The sequence below is a fragment of the Sciurus vulgaris genome (assembly GCF_902686455.1).
Source record: "Sciurus vulgaris genome assembly, chromosome: 4".
NCBI lineage: Eukaryota > Metazoa > Chordata > Mammalia > Rodentia > Sciuridae > Sciurus > Sciurus vulgaris.
The window spans coordinates 26,527,576-26,545,290 of NC_136464.1; the positions used below are offsets into that span (position 1 = coordinate 26,527,576).

A 17,715-nucleotide genomic window follows, 5' to 3' on the forward strand; every position below is an offset into this window, starting at 1 on the left:
GCCCTGTGTTCTGGCCCCTACGGCGCCCTTTGAAGCTGGGGAGGGGGCTTTCATCTGGGGCCTTCCAGGTCAGAAGCGCTGGGAGAGGAGGCAGAAGAGCCCACTGTCCCCCAGGCCTCGCCCTTCATCCGGCCTCCCGCACTCCCTCCTGGGCGCGGGGACTGTTTCCGGCAGTTGCAAGGGGCCCCGCCCCCGCCCTTGCAGCTGTTCCCCAGCTGCCCGGCCCCACCCCAAAGACAGCTGGGAGAGAGGCTGAGGGAGGGGGCGGGAGCGGGCCCAGCTGCTGGCTCCAGGCTGGGCCTGGGGAGGGCCACGACATGAAAGAGCGGGCCGGCGGGGGTGGCAGGAGGAGGAAACCCCCGGCGGTGGCCTCCTCAAGGATTCTGCACATCTGGGCCACAGGAGCCATCGCCCCGGTCGGAGGGGTGGGGAGAGGCGTCGGCTTCCAGCTCTTCCCGGAAAAGGTGGTGGGGGGGTTTCAATGACCTCTCAGAGGAAGCGGAGGATGCACAGGCGCGAGGGCCAGGCTAGCTGGTGTGCAGCGCAGGGCTCCTACCTGTGGGGATAGGAGCCCTCTAGGTCAGCGAAGGGAAGGCCCTTTGGCTGCCTTCCTAAGTGGGCCTGTGTCTTGGGGCAGCTCCAGTTTTTTCTGGGCTGCCTCTGTTCCTGACTCTTTTGGGAGGTGGGCAACAGCTGCTCCTACAAAGCCAGGGACAGCTGGGTAGCTGGGGACAGCTGGACGTGGTTAGCGTTTTCCTGCTTCCCTGGCTGCCCAAGCTGGCTGCCTCGCTTCCAGCTGTGTGCCTGAGTGTCATTGTCTGGGGTGGGCTGGGAGGTGGGGGGTTAAGGGGGCTGGAGGCCATCCTACCCTGATTGATGTACCCAGAGAAAGGGCCCTCCTATCAGCCAAAACACAACTAGGCCAAGGGGGAAAGAAGTTGGGCAGCTTTCTGTCTTGGCGCCCAACTCTTGGTATGGGGAATGTCCAGGTCTCCTGACAAACTGGAAAAGGGGGCAGTGAGACAGGAGTATATGTGAGTGAAGCGTCTATGTGCCCACCAGCACCTGCCCCCAGGCGTCCTCCCACTCTGGGCTGGAGAGGTGGCACTGTGCTCCAGCTATCTGCCCCCTCCCTTTGGTCCCAAACAGATGCAAGGGCAGAGAAAAGGGATGCCAGCTATTTTCATATTGCTTCTGGCTCCGTCTGCCTGTAAGACTGAGAAGAGCAACAATGAAGTGGGGGTCCGGCCTCCTTACCTGGGGTCACCTACTACAGGAGTATGGGGACACTCAGACTGGTTTGATTTGGTCAGTCCAACAGACCAGGGGGCAGGTCCTGACAATCTCTTCCTACCTGGTCCTCTTTTCTGAGGAGGGTGACTAGGGGCCAGCAAAGCTTAGACGATGAGCAGGGGCTTTGTCCTAGGCTTCCTGGTTCTACCTAGACAAGGGGAGAGAAAACTAGAAACTAGCAAAGGCTGCACCTCCTGCTAGTACGGAAGGAAGGAGCGCATGGGCTCACTTAGGGCATATCCATGCAAGAGGAGGACCTTGGTATTCCAGCCCTCCACTCCCCAGGGGACTCAGTGACATGCCACAGGCAGGACCCTGGCCAGCCCCTCTTGGCAGCAGTTACAAAACCCCAGGGTGCATCAGAATCACCAGAAATCAGGAATGCAAATTCCTGGGCTCTCAGAGATTCCCACTGATTCTAAGCAGGGCTTCAGGAATCTAAGAAGCTCTCAAGACATGCTTGAGACTTTAAGGAAATCTGTTAAAGGCAGTGAGGGTGGGATATCTTTTTCATCTTCACCTCCACCCCTCCCAAAGACCCAAGTCACCAAAGGAAGTATGAAGCCCAGTGGTCCCTCGCCCTATAGAATCCCAGGCCCTGCTAGGTAAGTTCCAAGAGGACAAGGTTTGTTCTGTCTCTAAGCTTACAACCCTGCACAGTGCCTGGCACATAGTATGTGCTCAATAAATATTTGTAGACCAAAGGAGGTAAACTTTTCAAGACTCATAGGTATTTCTCCTTCATCTGTCCTTGTTAAAAGCACATTGGCAGAACCTCAAAGAGATGCCAGGGCCCCTGTAGTATGGGGCTGGGCCTGGGAGGCCTTCAGCAAATATTTGTCAAATAAACCCAAGGTCAAGAGCGATGTGGTTAGTCAGTGCCTGAGGAACTGACATTCACAGGCCTGGAATCATCTAGACCCAGGAGGGCAGAATCAAGGCAAGGAGGGCGGGGGTTTTTGTCCTTAGAGGACTCCTCCTCACACCAATGCCTGACGATCCCAGGCCTGGGGGGGTGATGGGGGCAAGAGGCAAGGCAGGGAACAGGACTGCGCCATCATGTTTATTAGAAGGTTGGATTTCGGTGTGTGCTCTAGACAGATTACAGAATAAATACCTGCGCCTTGAGAACAGGAAGTCCACAATTCATACAAAGTGCTCACTACAGGAAGTTGCTGTGTCAAAATCCAGGCAAGGACCCATTGGGGCAGCCCCTCCTCCTCCACTGACCTCGACAAGGGCTGTGCTATTGTTTTTTACTTTATTATTTATTTCTCTTTATTATTATTAATATTATTATTATTTGCTTTTGCTGTGGTCACTATCATTGGCAAAGTTCCTTTTTCCCTTTCCTGGACAGGGCTCCTGTCTTTAAAAGATTCCACTCTGAGGCTGAAGGTGCCAAAAGCTGCTTGAGAAGTGGCCTTTGAACTCCGTCGGGAAGATGGTGAGAAGGAAGCAGGAGAAATCATCCTTGGTTTAAAAAAAATTAAAAAAAACCAATAGTCCCACAATCTATAGGCCATTCCTTACTCGATCAGTGATCAAAATGCCCAAAAGAAAAGCAAAAGGGAAGAGAAACAGGCCAGTGGGCACTGGGCCTTCCTCCTGGGGAGAATGAGGAGAGTTGGACCCCCCAAGGCTTAAGGGGGAACTGAGGGTCCTTCTAGCCCATGGGGGTGGAAGGGGAGGAAGTGGAAGAAAAAAGGGGAGACAGAGAACACAGCACCTCAAGGGACACTTTTCCCAACTCCAGGGCCACCTGTGGCCCGACCAATGCCAGCTCCCACTGTGCCTCCATCCAGGAGATTCATTAAAAAAAAAAAAAAAAAAAAAAAAAATCAAAAACAAAGCCCCAAACAAAATAAAATCCAAAAGAAAAAGACCTGGGGGAATGGACCAAGAAAGGGAGAGAGGAGAGGAAGGTAGACGGGCAGGTCTCTGGATGCATAATTCCCGAGCCACTGGGGCTGGGGGGAAGGGTCCCCAGCGCCCACTGCCTGCGTGGCGTTAGCTCGTCACGTAGTGTTTGGTGGATGGCTGCCCATACACCCTGTAGAAATCCTGGTGGCCAGGCTGCTGGGAGGCGTCGAGCCAGTCTCTGACCGCCAGGCCGGGAAGGGACTGGGGGACGGAGGGTGTGGGCGGGAGCGGGTGTGAGTACTCCTGTGAGGGCACTGTCCAGGGGAAGTGGCCGGAGCGGGGGTAGGGCTGGTGGCCGCCATGGTTGGCCACGGAAGAACAGTAACAGTTGTCCACAGAACAGACGAGAATCTTGCGGCCGCCATACTGGGGAAGCATGGGCTGCTGGGCGGCGGAGCCATTGGGATACTGCGATGGGGGGAACACGGGACTCGAGTGCACTGGTTGGGCACCGCCCGGCAGAGCCACCAAGTGCTGCGTAGAACTGCAGGGCCCTAGGGGCTGCCCAGACTGGCCCTCGCCGCTGGCTGTGCCTGCTGCCCCGTACTGGCCGCCCACAGGGCCGGATGGCGTCTCTAGGAAACTGGCCTCGGGGAAGGCTGCCGAGTGCTTGCGCTTTTCCGCCCCAGAGCTGCTCACGCCACAGGGGTACAGGGGGACGCTCTGCAGGAAGGGCACCGGTGTGCTGAAAGGCCCTGTGGAGAGTTTGGGGCAAAGTCGCCAAAGCTCCCAGCCCAAGCAACCCAGGTCCCCTTTCCCCTGGGGACCTTGTACATCTATGGGACCAAACATGTCACATCTTCCTCAGTGCTTGCTTCTCCCCTGAGGAGGTACAGACTACTACTGTTCTCATTTTGCAATTGAAAAAACTGAGGCTCAGGGAAGTAACATCACTTGCTCAAGGTCCCACCGGTAGAAGTGGACAAGCCAGGATATGAAGGTCTAGCTATCTAGACCACACTGGCTCTGGCATTTACCCCTGCCCAAAGGGCTCTCTCCCTTCCACGGAGGACCCCACCCTCACCTTCTAGCATCTTCCGCAGCTGCTTCTCCTTCTTGGCCACCTCGTTCAGGAAGAGCTTGGAGTTCAAGTGGCCGATCTTAGGGGGAGAAAGGCTGCTGCCCGTGCAGGTCTGGGTCCTGGGGGCAGTGGACGGGGCATCTGCTGTGAGGAGGTATCACCGGTGAGCCCGCCCTACCTCCCCGCTGTGGGCCTGGCCCTCCCTGTCCTCCCCAAGGTGTGTTTCCTTGAGGGCCAGGGGCCATCCACTCACCTGTCCATTAGGATTTTCACAGACTTGGTGTTCTAGAGGGAGAGAAAAGGGTCAGTCAGTGGGAAAGGCAAGACAGAAGCTGCCCCACTCTCCCCTTCCCCAGGCAGGATACAGCATGAGGAGCATCACCACTTTTGGAAATAAGAATAGCTGCATTTATTGAGCACTTGCTATGTGACCTACACCATTATAAGGGCTTTCTATACATCCATTATTTCATCTCCATGAGAGGTGGGTTCCATAAGCCCTTGACCTTTTATCTGAAGTTTCTGGAGCCAGATATTGAATTTGGAGTGTTTGAGATTTTAGAAGAAAAATGGTGCTGTACCATATATTACGTGTCACCCCAACAGGACACCACAATCCAATCCATCGACTCTTGTGCAGCAAAACGGTTGAATTTTCATACCAAATGAGATACAGAAAGGCCATAAACTGCCTGACATCGGTTCTGGTCAATTTTTGCTGTTCAATGAGTGGCCAACATTTGTTTCTGTTAGTTTTCAGAGAATTAAAAAAAATTGGAACAGTGAATAAAGGAGAACTGCCCTGTATTTGTAGCCTCATTTCATAGGTGAGGGAATAAGGTGCACACACTCCCCGTACCTTGTTCCCTCATTTATGACCCTGGGGGAATCCAGTGTCACAGAGCTGGAAGAACAAATGGGCAGACTCAAACCCATTCAGACGGGCTCCAAAGGCAGGGGCATGTGAAAACACTTGTTGGGGGCAGGCGGGGGAGCAGAGATTTGCAGACCCGTCTGGGAGCAGCCCTGCCCCCAGCAGCCCACCTTCATGAAGCTGACATCCTCTGTCTTATCGAAGAGCAGCTGCAGGGAACCCAGCAGCTTCTTGGCCTCCTGCATGCGCTCCCCGAGGTGCAGCGCCTGCGCCGCGTTCTCGCTGCAGAACTTGGCCTGGGCCTTGTCCAGCACCTCCACTGTTTGCCGCAGGTCCTCATCCAGCAGCTGGTGCAGCTTCTCATACTGCAGCCGCACCTCCTCCTTCAGCTGGCTCACTTTCTCCTGCCGAGTAGGAACAAGGTGAGCATGGGATAGCAAGACCCTTAGGTCCCAAGGGTAAGGTCTAACGTGCCAACTCTCCACTGGCGTCACTGAGCTTCGTACCAGCCACCCATGAAACAGTAGGCTGAGGCACAGAGTCACCCAACAGACTCTATATAAGGAACTTGCCCCAGGTCCTGCGCATGTGCCACCCCCACCCACCACCCCCAGCTCCAGCTCCAGCTCTGCTACCTCCACCAGGCGCTTGTCTGATTCAAGCTTGTACAGCTGGTCCTCAATGTCTTGCTCTCGTTCCTCCAGCCGGTCCTGCTGCTTCATCAGCATCTTCTGCAGGGACATTTGGGGTAGAGGCATCAGAGGGGGCTGTCACTCCAACCCTTACCAATGGTGGCTGAGCACCATCCTTCTCTCTGTACAACAGACTCAGAGGCCTAAAACCTCTGCCCTGGGCCCTGCTGAAAGCTATGGGGGGCCCAGCCTGTGACCAGCAAGGGGAAACCTGGAACAGACACACACATTTAAACCCTGAGCTTTCTGAGGGCAGGCTGGGGACAGCCTTTGTTCTAAGCACTTTTCCTTCTCTAATCATACCAGCCATGCTATGAGATTAGTGCCATTATGATCCTTATTTCACAGAAGAGGAAATCAAGGCCCAAAGAAGTTAAGTATTTGTCCAAAATCATACAGCCAATGAGTGGCACAAGCCCAGGTGCTCTGGCAACAGAGTCTGTTCTTATTGTAGCCAAGCTGTCTCTCTCTGGGCAGGACCATCTTAGAGATGAGTACCCTGAGATGCAGGGGATCAAATAACTTTTCTGAGGTCATGCAGGATTCTGCTGGTCAGTCAAAGACCTCATCTTAGACAGGTCTGACTCTAGAGGGTATGGTGCCAGCCCCTCCCTCCCTTGCTCTGGGGCCTGAGAACTAGACCTCTGGAGTTCCTGCTAGTTTCCTCAGTCCTAGTGGGATCCAGACAGAAAGGAGACCATGGCTCCTAACACTGAACCAGTCTGCTGGAAGATACCCCATAAAGCTTCTCTTCTCTGCCTTAATCTCTGGCCCCCACAATCCTTCTCCTCTTGCCTCACCACATATCTTTTCAAACCCCTGCTCAAGAACCCTCAAGGACCTCTCTTTTCAAATACCTCAGCAGGGCAATGAAGGCTCTTTCATGTCTGACTCAGCCAGGTAGGCCGACGTTCTGTCCCCAGTGCTCTTACATTTTAGCTTCCCGAACTCTGTTGATATTTCCACAGAACTTCCTCTCTCCTATCTATTCTTCAAGGCTCAACTCTGGGAAACTTTCTGTGCCCCCTGTTCTGAGTTTGCGTGGGTCCCTCCCTGTCCTGGTCATATGGTAGGGCTGCCACCTTCCTCACTCCCTCTACAACTGTGTTGTACAGCAAAGTTGCCACTAGTGACATGTGACTATTTAAATTCAAACTAAAGAAAAATAAACTGAATTAAGTATCAGTCCCTCAGTTGTACCAGTCTCATTTCAAGTGCTCAAAAGCTACATGTAGTGAGTACCGGACACTGTGGATGCCAAATGTCACCCTCATCAGAAAGTTCTGTTGAATATTCTCTTCTAGTCCTTTTAATCATCTCACAAACTCTGGCCTCATCTCTCTGTAAGACCCACAGCCTCTTAAGAACAGGGTTCTGCTGCTCTTTCTTACCTGCCTTCATAGCCAGGCCTCAGAAAGGCCTGAGCACCCCATAGATGCAGGACATATTTACTGAATAAACCTAGCAGTTATGCATACAAAGTAAGACTTGCAAAGTAGCTCTGGGCAATTGCCCTCACTCAGAGAAAGTGTCCACTCACAGGAAGCAACTCTTTCTTCCTCTGTGGGGGCCTCAGAGTGACCCTTGAGTTTTATTCCATAACCCCTGTACTCCCAGTCACACCCAGTTGACTTCCCAAAGACAAGCTGCCAACAAACCCTTCCTCATGCCTCCAACCCATTTTCCACATAGAGAAGCCAAGGCCATGGAGAGACGTCAGTCACACCCCACTTTGCATAGGGAGCTACCCCAGAAACAAGAACAGGGACACTGGGTGCAGGAGGAGGCGAGGCTCTTGTTCTAAACTGGGGAAGTGCAGGGCTTTCCCCCAGTTGGCTCTGCTTTTCAATGGCACAGCACAGGACCTCTAAGAACCTGAGTTAGGAGCCCTTGCTTCTCGGGCAGTTCCCTTACCCCAGGCTCAAAACACACAGGGATCTGCTGCCAGCCTAGGGGTCAGATTGACAATAAAAACAGCTTGGGTGGAGGCAGGAATAGAAGTGCGCACAGTAATGCCCACATACATGCTGCGCATGTGCGCACACACACCAGCATACATCACCACCTGAGAGCCCTTCATACTTACACCTGCACCCAATCGCCTGCATGGCAAAGGCCGGGTGCCTCCTGGACAGCCTGTCATAAAGACAAAGCAGTCAGAAAATTCCTTCAGAAACATTAGGCCTTCTTGCCTACCCTGTAACAACTGGCCCTCAAACTCTTGCCTGCTGGCTGCCCTGTACTCATGTTCAGGAGGACCAGGCTTCCCCAGGTGCACCTCAAGAGTCCAGGCCACTCCTACAGTCCCAGTGCCCAGAACATCTGACAGCCCAGACCTTCACTTACTCTCCACACCTTGTACTATGTCTACCTGCCCAACTACTTCTTAGTGACCAAACCAATAAGTAACAGATTAGGGGGATGCCAGGGATGAACCCCAGGTTCCCAGTCCAGTTTCCCTGGGAGGATGGGAATGGGGCTGCTCCACTTCCACTGGGCAGGCAAGTGGAAGCCCCTTCCATCCCCCTCTAGGAGTTCCTTCCCAGAAAGGGAGGGAGATGCCTCTTGCCCGCCCAACTTGGGGGCGGGGGTGGAACTCAGCCCCTTCCCTCTTCCTCTAGAATTCCAGAGTCTCCCTGGCAGCACTTCTACCCTGGACCCTATGAAATCTCTTTGCTGAGTGTTTCAGGGCCCTCTGCAGGGGGACAAGGAGGGGAGGCTGACCCAGGCCCAGCAAAAGCAGTGGTTATGCTCCCTAGCAGTGGATGGGTCTCATTTCCCCGTCCCATATCAGAGGCCACTGGGCTCCTGTCTCTGCTGAGGGGCTGGGAGAGAGCAGGAAAGAGAAGGACACTGGCCAGAGGCAGTAGTCAGCCAGGGAGTGCTGTGCTGACAGCCTGTATGCAGCCCTGAGAGGAAGGAGAAATACCCACCTGTGCCCCATTTTTACCTTGTAGTCCAGGTTTACCAAATGATGGAATCAGGTTGGCCAGATGCTGGAGAACAAGCTGGCCTTTGTGCACACACCTGTAATCCCAGCCACTTGGGAGGTTGAGGCAGGAGGCTCACAAGTTCCAGGCCACCCTCAATAACTTAGTGAGACACTCAGCTAAGGGATGTAGCTCAGTGGTAAAGCACCCTTGGGGTCAATCCCCAGTACCAAAACAAAAAAACAAAACAAACAAAACCCAAAACAAAAAACGGATGCTGGAGAACAGAAAGCCAGCCCAGGAAGCAAGACCTGTACCTCTCCCCACCCCCAGCAGTCTTCTTTTCATCCTAACCCCACTAGCATCTCCAGGGAATCCCATATCCTAATTTCCCCCTAGAAAATCCCACAGCTGAGGTGCAGAGCAAGGCCTCCCAACGCAGAGGTGAGGGTAGAGGTGGGGCACTTTACAAAATGCTCCCAGCCCACAGTGAGCCACCTGGACTGAGGCACACTTCAAGGTTGTGGGAGTGGGTTGGGCATGGTGGCGCACACCTATAATTCCTGTGACTCAGGAGATTGAGGCAGGAGGATCGCAAGCTCAAGGTCAGCATCAGCAACTTAGCAAGACCCTGTCTTAAAAAGTATGTGGGAGTGGGAACCATGGTCTAGTCTAGTAGGATTTGAGGGACCAGGCCAGAGAAGCAAAGAAAATATGGGATCCAGTCCCACTCTGCAGCCCCTGGCCCAGACAGGACATACTCATCTCTGTTCCTGCATCTTAGGGCCTCAGGCCTTCTGGGGTTGGTGCCTGGGTCTGTGCGGACAAAGGAATCAAGACTCAGGAAACTCTAGTACCACCCCTTCATGGTCCTAGGACACCCTGTTCCTTAGGCAGGTCACCAAAGGACTGAGCTTTGAGCTGCTCCCTCAGATTCCCTCCCAGCCTAGAGAGGGTGAATCATGAGCCCCTACATCTCAATAGCTGGGAAAGCATAAGGTCCCTCTGGAGACTGACTAGTCAGGCCCTGCTGGCATTTTTGCTGCCAGACTAGACCGGGCAGATAGGCGAGGCTTGGGGACTATGGGCTGTATAAAAGTTAATAAATAATAATAATAAAACCTTCAAGTCAACCTTGAAGAGAAGCAAGGTCAAGAGGGAACGCCCCCAGTCTGGGACATAGGCAAGTCCTAGGTTTGCAGACAAGGGGAGTGGCACCAGCAGACTGTGGTGGTGGTAGGGCAGGTGGCAAGGGGCAAGAAGGGGCTGGACTGCTGAGCACTTCTTCCAGCTCAGGTTCTGCACCCTGCTCAGAGCTGTCCCATCTTAACTTCCTCCCCAGCTGCTGAGCCCTCCTCCACTCCTCCACCTCAGTTCACCCAGAGTGCAGGGGCCTCCTTACTCCCTGGGGTCCATAGCACTCTCTCCTCTCAGAAAAGCTTCTGCTGGTCCTCACCCCTGCCTAGGGCCATGTGATCCCCAGACTGGAGAAAACTGCAGACCCAGAGAGAGAAGGGGGTGACAGGGCAGAAGCCAGGGCAAGGAGAGAGAGGGCACCTCAGAGGCAAGCCTCGCAGACCCCAGAGGGCTTCCCATCTGCGGAGTGGAATTAGCTTTTGCCATGCAGAGTAGAGCTCTGGGGCAGCAGAACAAAGAGGCGAGAGAGAAAGCCCCCCTTTGTCTGGGTCTGAATGCCAGGCCAGCCTGGGAGGAAGGCTTTCCCAGATCCAGGGATGGGGCCAGCCAGGCTGGCCTGCTCAGCCCAGGGCAGGGGCCCAGGTCCCCCAGGACAGTACTGCAGGATCCATTCAGACTCCTACCTCCAAAATCTGCCACAGGCAACAGCTCACCCACTTTCTTCCTTCTCCAACACCCAAACTGGGCAAGAAAGTCTCAAGCCCCTGGCAGACGCATAGCTGCCAGATCACCTGAGCAAGCACTCATACCAGCAGTCATGCTGACAACAGGGAAACAGGCACATGCAACTTCAGCTCAAAGAAGTACAGCCAGCATGGTGTGTGCATGTGCACGTACACAACATACACACACTCAAACGTTTTCCTGACTTCATCCCCACACATGAAACTACTGTGCAATTAAGTCAGTCAAGTGCCTTGTCCCTTCTCAGAGATAAGCACATGAGATAGAAAAAATTAGTTACATGTAAAATATATAGAAGTACTGTGCTGGCTACACAAAGTGCGCGCGCACACACAAACACACACACACACACACACACACACCTGCAGATGTGGAAGCACAGCCTCCCAGAGCTGCAGGAGGTAGAGTAATCAATAGGGCATACATGACAGGCGCCCCGCTGTGTCAGCAGGATCCTAGGGTAGAGGTTGGGGGCTGGGCCTCTGCCTTAGCCTCCTCTTAGGACAAGAGAGAAAGGCCAAGCCAGGCCCCTCCTTCCACAAAGACTCTGGATGGTCAAGGAAAGGGCACATGACCCTCACACCTAGGCAGACTCACAGACAGTCTCCCCACCCCATCTAAGACCTCAGGAGTCTATGCTGTGGGCAGAGGGAGTAGTGAGTTGGCACTGTCGGAGTCAGGCTGCAGGCCCAGCCCCAGCATAGCTGGGCCCCCCCCCCCGCCCCAGCTCTCACTCCCACAGCCTACCCAGAGAGGGACGCACAGGGGCAGACACCCAGAACTCCCTCCAGAGCACCCACACCAGCACAAGCATTGTAAACAGGGTGCCCTCACCCTAATTAGTTGCAAACCCCAAACAAGCCGGGGTGGTGAGACTCCCTCCCCAGAGAACACCTCTTCTCAACTCTGCACCTGAGAGAATACAAGGAACAGGGTCCTGGCAACATTTCCAGCCTTGATCTGGGGTTCTAGGGGTGACATAGAAGCAAACTATGAATGCACAAGCTCAAGCAGGCACAGCTGAACCTGCATGTACACATACCTCTGCAGAGCACCCACCACCACAACTAGGCCTTCTTTGGGGTCCTTTCCATGTTAAGGGAGGTCACAGGGGTGCTCCCAACTCCTGCCAGTCCCTGGTTACTCAGATAAACCCCTGAACCTGGGGGCTAAAAAGGATTGTCCACTCAGGGTTGCCTGGGTCCACCTGAATGTACCCATCTTGGGTTCTTAGTCCCCCCTGCCCCACAGTCTTATGGAAAACATTGAGGGTCTAGGCAAGTCCCAGAGAATGGTCTTGGGGCCCATCCAGGGAATTCAGGCTTCAGGCAATGAGATCTAGAACACTGGCTTCTCAAGGGCAGAGTGGGGCAATGACCTGACCAAAGGCTGATTGAGTCCCCCTCAAGTTGCCCAGGCCCAGGAGGCCCTGCTTGCCCTCTGCTGCACCACCCCACCCCATCACTGGCCCAAGTGTACAAGTGGGTGCATGCGAGTATGTGAAGGTGAGACCACCAGGGTTTCCTATTTCTAGCCAATTGATCTGCCATGTTAGCAGCCCCTCCTCAGGGAAGGAGAGGAAGGATAAGAAACAAAACCTAGATTTTAAGGCACAGGTCTGATGTTCTACACCTATATCCTGGAGAATTCTGTTACCCTCATCCATGGCACTAGCAAAGGCCCTTTAAGTCAGACTTACTCCAGCAAGGAAAAAGGGACCAAGGCAAAGGACTCTCCCTGACTTGGGGTGGGATGGAGGAGACAGAGGTAGACTGACAAGGACAGGGTTCTTCCATTCAGCTTCCCCATGGTTCACCACCCTACCAGGGCGGGGCTCCTATTCCTTCACAATCAATAAGTCAAACTCACACTTGAGTGACTCTGAACTATTGAAGGATCTGGAACCCTGGTGCCCTGGGGCACCGGGAGAGAATGGAGTTGAGGGGGGAGCCTGGAGGAGGATGAGACTCAAGACTGCTGATCACAGATTCTGAGTGCACAAAATTACACATCTGGCCCTGATGCAATCCACTACTTCTGAGCCTGCCCACACCATGCACAAGAATGAACACACACACACACTCAGAGCGGCTGACAAAGTTCAGTGCCTGCTTCCATCCATCAGGTCCTCCAGATCAGGGGTCTGCTGGCAGAAACCCCAGGGTACACACTGCAAGCAAGTGCCACCCTTGTCCCTCCAAGGCTACAGGTAAGAGACAGGTCCATTTGAGGGCAAATATTGACAGACTAAGAATACTTGCCCACTACTAAGTCAAGTATAATGAAGTTTTCTCCCCACCCTAACTAAAGTCATCCCCAGCACTCCAGCCACTAAGAGCAGCCTCACAGGCATAGGCACACATCTGCTTCAATACCCTGGATGCTGTCTCTCCCTGTTCCTTTCACCCACCTCTCCTTCTTTCCCCTCCCCTTACTTTCCACTGCCAATCCCAGGACAAGTACTGGCCAGCCCTCTTTTTCCTAGCCTCTGCACTTTCCCAGCCTCCTCTCCTCGCCCTGCTATCTTTATTAATAGCAGCAGCTTCCCAATACTGGAGAAAGTGTGGGCTGCGCCTGCCCTGAGTCAGGGTGGAGGACAACTAGGCTCCTCTGCTCCTCCACATCCCCCAGGCCTTGGTCTTTTCCAACCATAGGGGGTGGAGGAGAGGGAGTGGCTCCTTTCTCCATCCCCCACACTTCCTTTAAGAAACCAGAAGCCTATCCTGGCACAAAACCCCAGGGCTAGCCCATTGGATTGCAAACTAATTATACAGCAAATTTTATTTGTTATTCCGCCCTCAGCCTGCGGTGGCCCTCCTGCCTTTTGTTGGTTGTATATGTATGTTTTTTGATTGCTAAACAGTGACTCATTGTGACTGCCCCCCCCACAGGAAACAGCCCCCATCTACAATCATGACCTGCTCAGAGCTTCCTCATACCCCAGCTCCCCACTGGCCTCTACGAGCCTCCAGGGGCCCCCACCCATAAACACTCCCAGGTCTACTAGAGCCCAGTCCTACCAAAGTGATATCACACCCAGGCCCCAAGCTGGAGCTTCAGTAAGGGCTCAGTCAGTCTTAGGACAACCCCTTCCTTATGGTGTGACTCAACCCTTGAGAGCCAGGGGACCGGGGAGGGACCTAGGAGTCCCCTCCACTGAAGAGGACGGAAGTATTGCCTCAGACCAGCTTTCAAACCCAGCCCAGAGGCCTGGGGGTGGGGTGGGGGGAGGCAATTTTGACATTGGCCGCCGCTGCAGGGTGTATACAATGGGAGGGGGTGCGGTTCCATAATCACCAAGCCGGCAGCCCAGGGGAGCCAGCTGCCTGAAACCAGATTTCAAGGCGGCTCAACCTTAAACCCACAGGATTCTTTTTCCGTCTTCCCCCCCCCCCCCCCCCCCCAATGTGGGAGGGCTAGGCTGGGAGGAAAGGACTCAGAGTGAGGAAGACACATACTTTAAGGTTTGTTCATGCAGGCGCGGACAACACAGAACAGCTTCTGGCACACAGGAGCGAGCTACTGGGACTTATATGCGGAGCTGAGACACTGTGAGGTGACTCTTCTGGCTGTCCAGGCCTTGAACAGTTAGATACCTGGAGTTCTGCTTTCCCTCCGGAAGCTTCCCCCACTCCCCAATGTGTTTCCAATAGAGCTTAAAACTAACATGGCTGCTTTTGTTTACTTCCTCATTGGTATGCCAGCATCATGGATCATGTCAGCCACAGCAGCGGCACCAGGACACTCATTACATAAACAGCAGCTGGAGAAGCAGGACCGGGGTCACTGCCTTGGTGACTTCCCGTAGGGCTTACAGAAACAAGGCTGGGGGAGGGAGCTGCGCAAAACAGAAAAGCAACACCCTAACTACCTCTTTACAGCATCCCACCCTCTGATTCCTAAAGGACTGGCAAGATGGATCCTAGGAGCACCAGTTTAGGGATCTGGAACCCTTCTTGAAGGCCCTCGCCCCCAAACTTTCAGAGAAGAGTTTAGTAGGGGGCCGCTAGCCTGATGTCACAAGAGTCAGCCAGCCTGTCAGGCTGGGTGGTTCCCAGGCGGGTGTGTGTGTGTGTGTGTAAATGTGTGTGTGTGTGTGAGCAGGGTACTTGCCCGGATCTCATTCCTCCGGATCTCCACGTCGCACACCGAGTGTCCCTGATGCGCGCCGCTGTAGTAGCAGCAGTACTGGCACACGGCCACCTGCTCGGCCTCGCAGTGGTAGAGGCGGTAGGCGTTGTGCTGCGGGCAGCTCCAGGCCCGCACGTCGTCCGCCTCCACCAGGAGGTGCCCGCGGGCGGTGGAGGGCTGCTGCAGGTGCGTCTGCACGTGGGACTGGCAGCAGGGCGCCTCGCAGCGCAGGCAGACCTTCTGCGCGGGCAGCGGGGGGCCGCGGCGGCAGAACACGCAGTGCAGCGCCGCTGGAGGCTTCTCCACGTGCAGGGCGTTGAACTTCTCCACGATGTTGGTGAGCTTCAGGTTCTTCTCCAGGCCTGGCTTCTGGTTGTAGGCCTGGTTGCACTCCGGACAGCGCACCAGGCCGCTGTCCTTTGCCCATGCCTCACCGATACAGCCCCGGCAGAAGTTGTGTTTGCACGGGAGCTGCACCGGCTCCACGAAGACGTGCAGGCAGATGGGGCAGATGAGCTCCTCTTCGAAGCAGTTCTTCCAATTCTCCGCCATGGCGGCTGCGGGCAGGGGGCCTGGGCAGCTCTCCCCAACTCCCCAGCCCTGGGGGTCCGTCCCGTGCAGCTGTGGGCCTACCGAGCCCCGAGCTCCGGCCCCGGTCGGCCCCACAGTCGCTCAGTCACCAGCGCCTTCCGCGTGCCCGCCCCCCAGAGGAGGGAGCCTCGGTCCCCACGCCGCGCGCGCCGCCGGCTGCGTCTCCTCCCCAGCGCCTAGCGGGAGGCGGCGGACTGCGCCAGGGCCGTGGCCCGGGCACCAGCCCTGGAGTGGAACGCCGGGGTCCAAATTCCATATAAGAGGCCGCCTCCCCGTTGGCGCGGCTAGGGCAGCGGCGGCCCGCGGCCTGCGCGCCCCGCGTCTGACATCGGGGCGCGCCCCAAAGGCGGACGGAGTCCGGGAGTCGCACACTTCCTCTAGCGACAGCCGCGGCGATGGTGGCTCCCGCCCGGCTCGTCGGCGCTGCGCCTCCCTCGCCTGGTCGGGGGCGGAGGTCCGAGGTGCCCGGGAGCCAAGGTCCGAGGGGCCCAGGAAGCGAGTGCGGCCGCGCCAAGGGTTGGTAGATCCGGACTCAGCGAGCAAGGCAAGCCGGCGGTCCCCGGACCGTGGCACGGTCGTCCCCCAACTGGCCGGCAGTGTGCGGGCGCGGGCTGCGGGGCGCAGGCGGGCCGACTCCGGGGCGCTGCGTGCGCGCTGGGGCAGTCATTCAGATGAAATTCCAGTCCCCGGCCAGAGACACCAGCCCGCCTCTGCCTTCCTCCTCCTTCACAAATAGAAACGGAAGGGGGAGGGAGAGAAGTGGAAAAAAAGGCAACCAGAGAGGGAGGGAGGGAGGAGAAGCCCCGGAGGTGCTCCGGCCTGACCCCCTCGTCGCTACTTCTGCGCTCCCCCGAGGCCCCGCGCTGGGCACCCTCGCCGGGAAGAGACCCCGCTGTCCGTCGCCGCGCTGGGCGGACGCCTCGGCTCTGCCGAGGAAAACAAGGATTGATCAAACTAGAAAGGAATTTTTCTCAACTGCTAATGAACAGGAGGCTCGGCTCCCGGCCCTCCCCTCCCCCCGCCCGGCCCTCCCCCTTCGCCCCCCCCGGCCCCCTCCCCCCCACTTTCTTTTCTTCTCGGCCTCTGCTCCGGCCTGGAAGGCTTGGGGCTGCGGTCGGAGCCAGCCTGCGGCGGCGGGGCCGGGCCGAGCCAGCCGAGCCGGGATGCTTCCTCAGCGCCCTGCCATCTTGGGCTCCTGGCGACTGCGGCGGCCGGGGGTCCAAGCGCGCGCGCTCGAGGGTCCTGCGCCTTCTTTTTTTCTTTTCGGTTGTCCCCCACTAAGGGGAAGACTGGCGGCCTCTAGCAAATTAGGAGAGCGAGAGGGGAGAAAATGCCAATTCCTGATTTCTCTCCACCTCTGCTCCACCCACCCCGGTCCTTTCCAAAAAATAAAAAAAGATTAAAATTGGAAGAAGTCGGCAGAAAAGGCGAGCGCCCGCGGCCCCCGGCTGCTGCCCAGGCGACGCGTCCGGGGCGGGCCTGCGCCTGTCGCTCAGTCTGTGGGTCCGTTTGTCCGCCCGCGGCTTCTCAAGTGAGGGGAGGGCACTACCGGCAGGGTCTTCGCAGAGGCTGTCGCTTCAGAGCTTTATCTTCAGATCAAAAAAAAAAAAAAAAAAAGGAAGAAACCACCCCCCAACTTGAACACTCTCATCACAGCCACCTTCAGCCATCTTGCGCGTATTATTATTATTTGAGGAATAATCTGTTTAATAAAAATAAAATAGCTGCGTCTCTAGCCCCCTTCCCCGCTTCCTGGGGTCCCCGCCCCCTTTTAATAATAGTCTCGATAATAAAAATGATCGGCGGGCCGGGCAGTCCGCGACTGCCTTTTCCTGCCTCGGCTCGCTCAGGCTCCGGCTCTTCTCCCCCAAGGGTCTGGGGGGGCGGCTCGCAGCCCAGGCCGCGGTGGGGGGTTGGGGGAGTACGTCCTTACGACCCGATAGTCGGCCCTGCCGTCTGCTCAGCGAGGGAAGGGCGCCTTCGCCTCTGCCTCACTGTCGCGAGAAGGGCAGGCACGGGAAGGGCCCGAGGGACCGGCGGTCGGGGCACAGTGGGGTCCCGGGTTTCCCAGTCACCGCCCGGCCTTGGAGCCGCAGCCGCCTAGTATACAATAGGTTGGGAGAGGACAGCGGCCCACAGGGTGGGGATGCAGAAGAGCAGGGGGCTGCAGCGAGCGGACTAGAGGGGGCAGAGATGGGGGGTGGTGTCCCTACATCAAGGCCGGTCCCGCTACTCGGGAAGGGGGCGGGGAGACGGGGATGGGGAGGTGAAGAGAAAGCAGCAGGCGGCGCCTTTAATCAGCACCCACTGGTTCAGCCCACCCAGCACTAGTGAAATAGATGGGTGAAGAGGAGGGGAAGGGGCGGGGCAAATTTTCCG

General features: G+C 56.1%; 1 protein-coding gene across 1 annotated transcript; it reads right to left on the reverse strand.

The window, feature by feature from the left end:
* Nucleotides 1–2,343: 2,343 nt before the first annotated feature.
* Nucleotides 2,344–16,357, reverse strand: TRIM8 (tripartite motif containing 8). The gene is made up of 6 exons (XM_079136340.1): nucleotides 14,728–16,357; nucleotides 5,747–5,842; nucleotides 5,282–5,515; nucleotides 4,491–4,522; nucleotides 4,241–4,356; nucleotides 2,344–3,911 (listed from the first exon to the last, which is right to left on the reverse strand). The coding sequence occupies exons 1-6, from the start codon at nucleotides 15,295–15,297 to the stop codon at nucleotides 3,304–3,306; spliced, it is 1,656 nt and encodes a 551-aa protein (XP_078992466.1). The 5' UTR covers nucleotides 15,298–16,357; the 3' UTR covers nucleotides 2,344–3,303.
* Between the last annotated feature and the right edge of the window lie 1,358 nt (nucleotides 16,358–17,715).

What these genes read in the sequence shown, in the direction of transcription:
- TRIM8 (XM_079136340.1), bottom strand. Translation starts at nt 15,297, where the DNA reads ATGGCGGAGAATTGGAAGAACTGCTTCGAAGAGGAGCTCATCTGCCCC. An exon ending in CAGACAAGCGCCTGGTGGAG is followed by an intron (nt 5,516 to 5,746) that starts GTAGCAGAGCTG and finishes CCTACTCGGCAG; the next exon opens with GAGAAAGTGAGCCAGCTGAA. An exon ending in GTGAAAATCCTAATGGACAG is followed by an intron (nt 4,357 to 4,490) that starts GTGAGTGGATGG and finishes CACTGCCCCCAG; the next exon opens with GACCCAGACCTGCACGGGCA.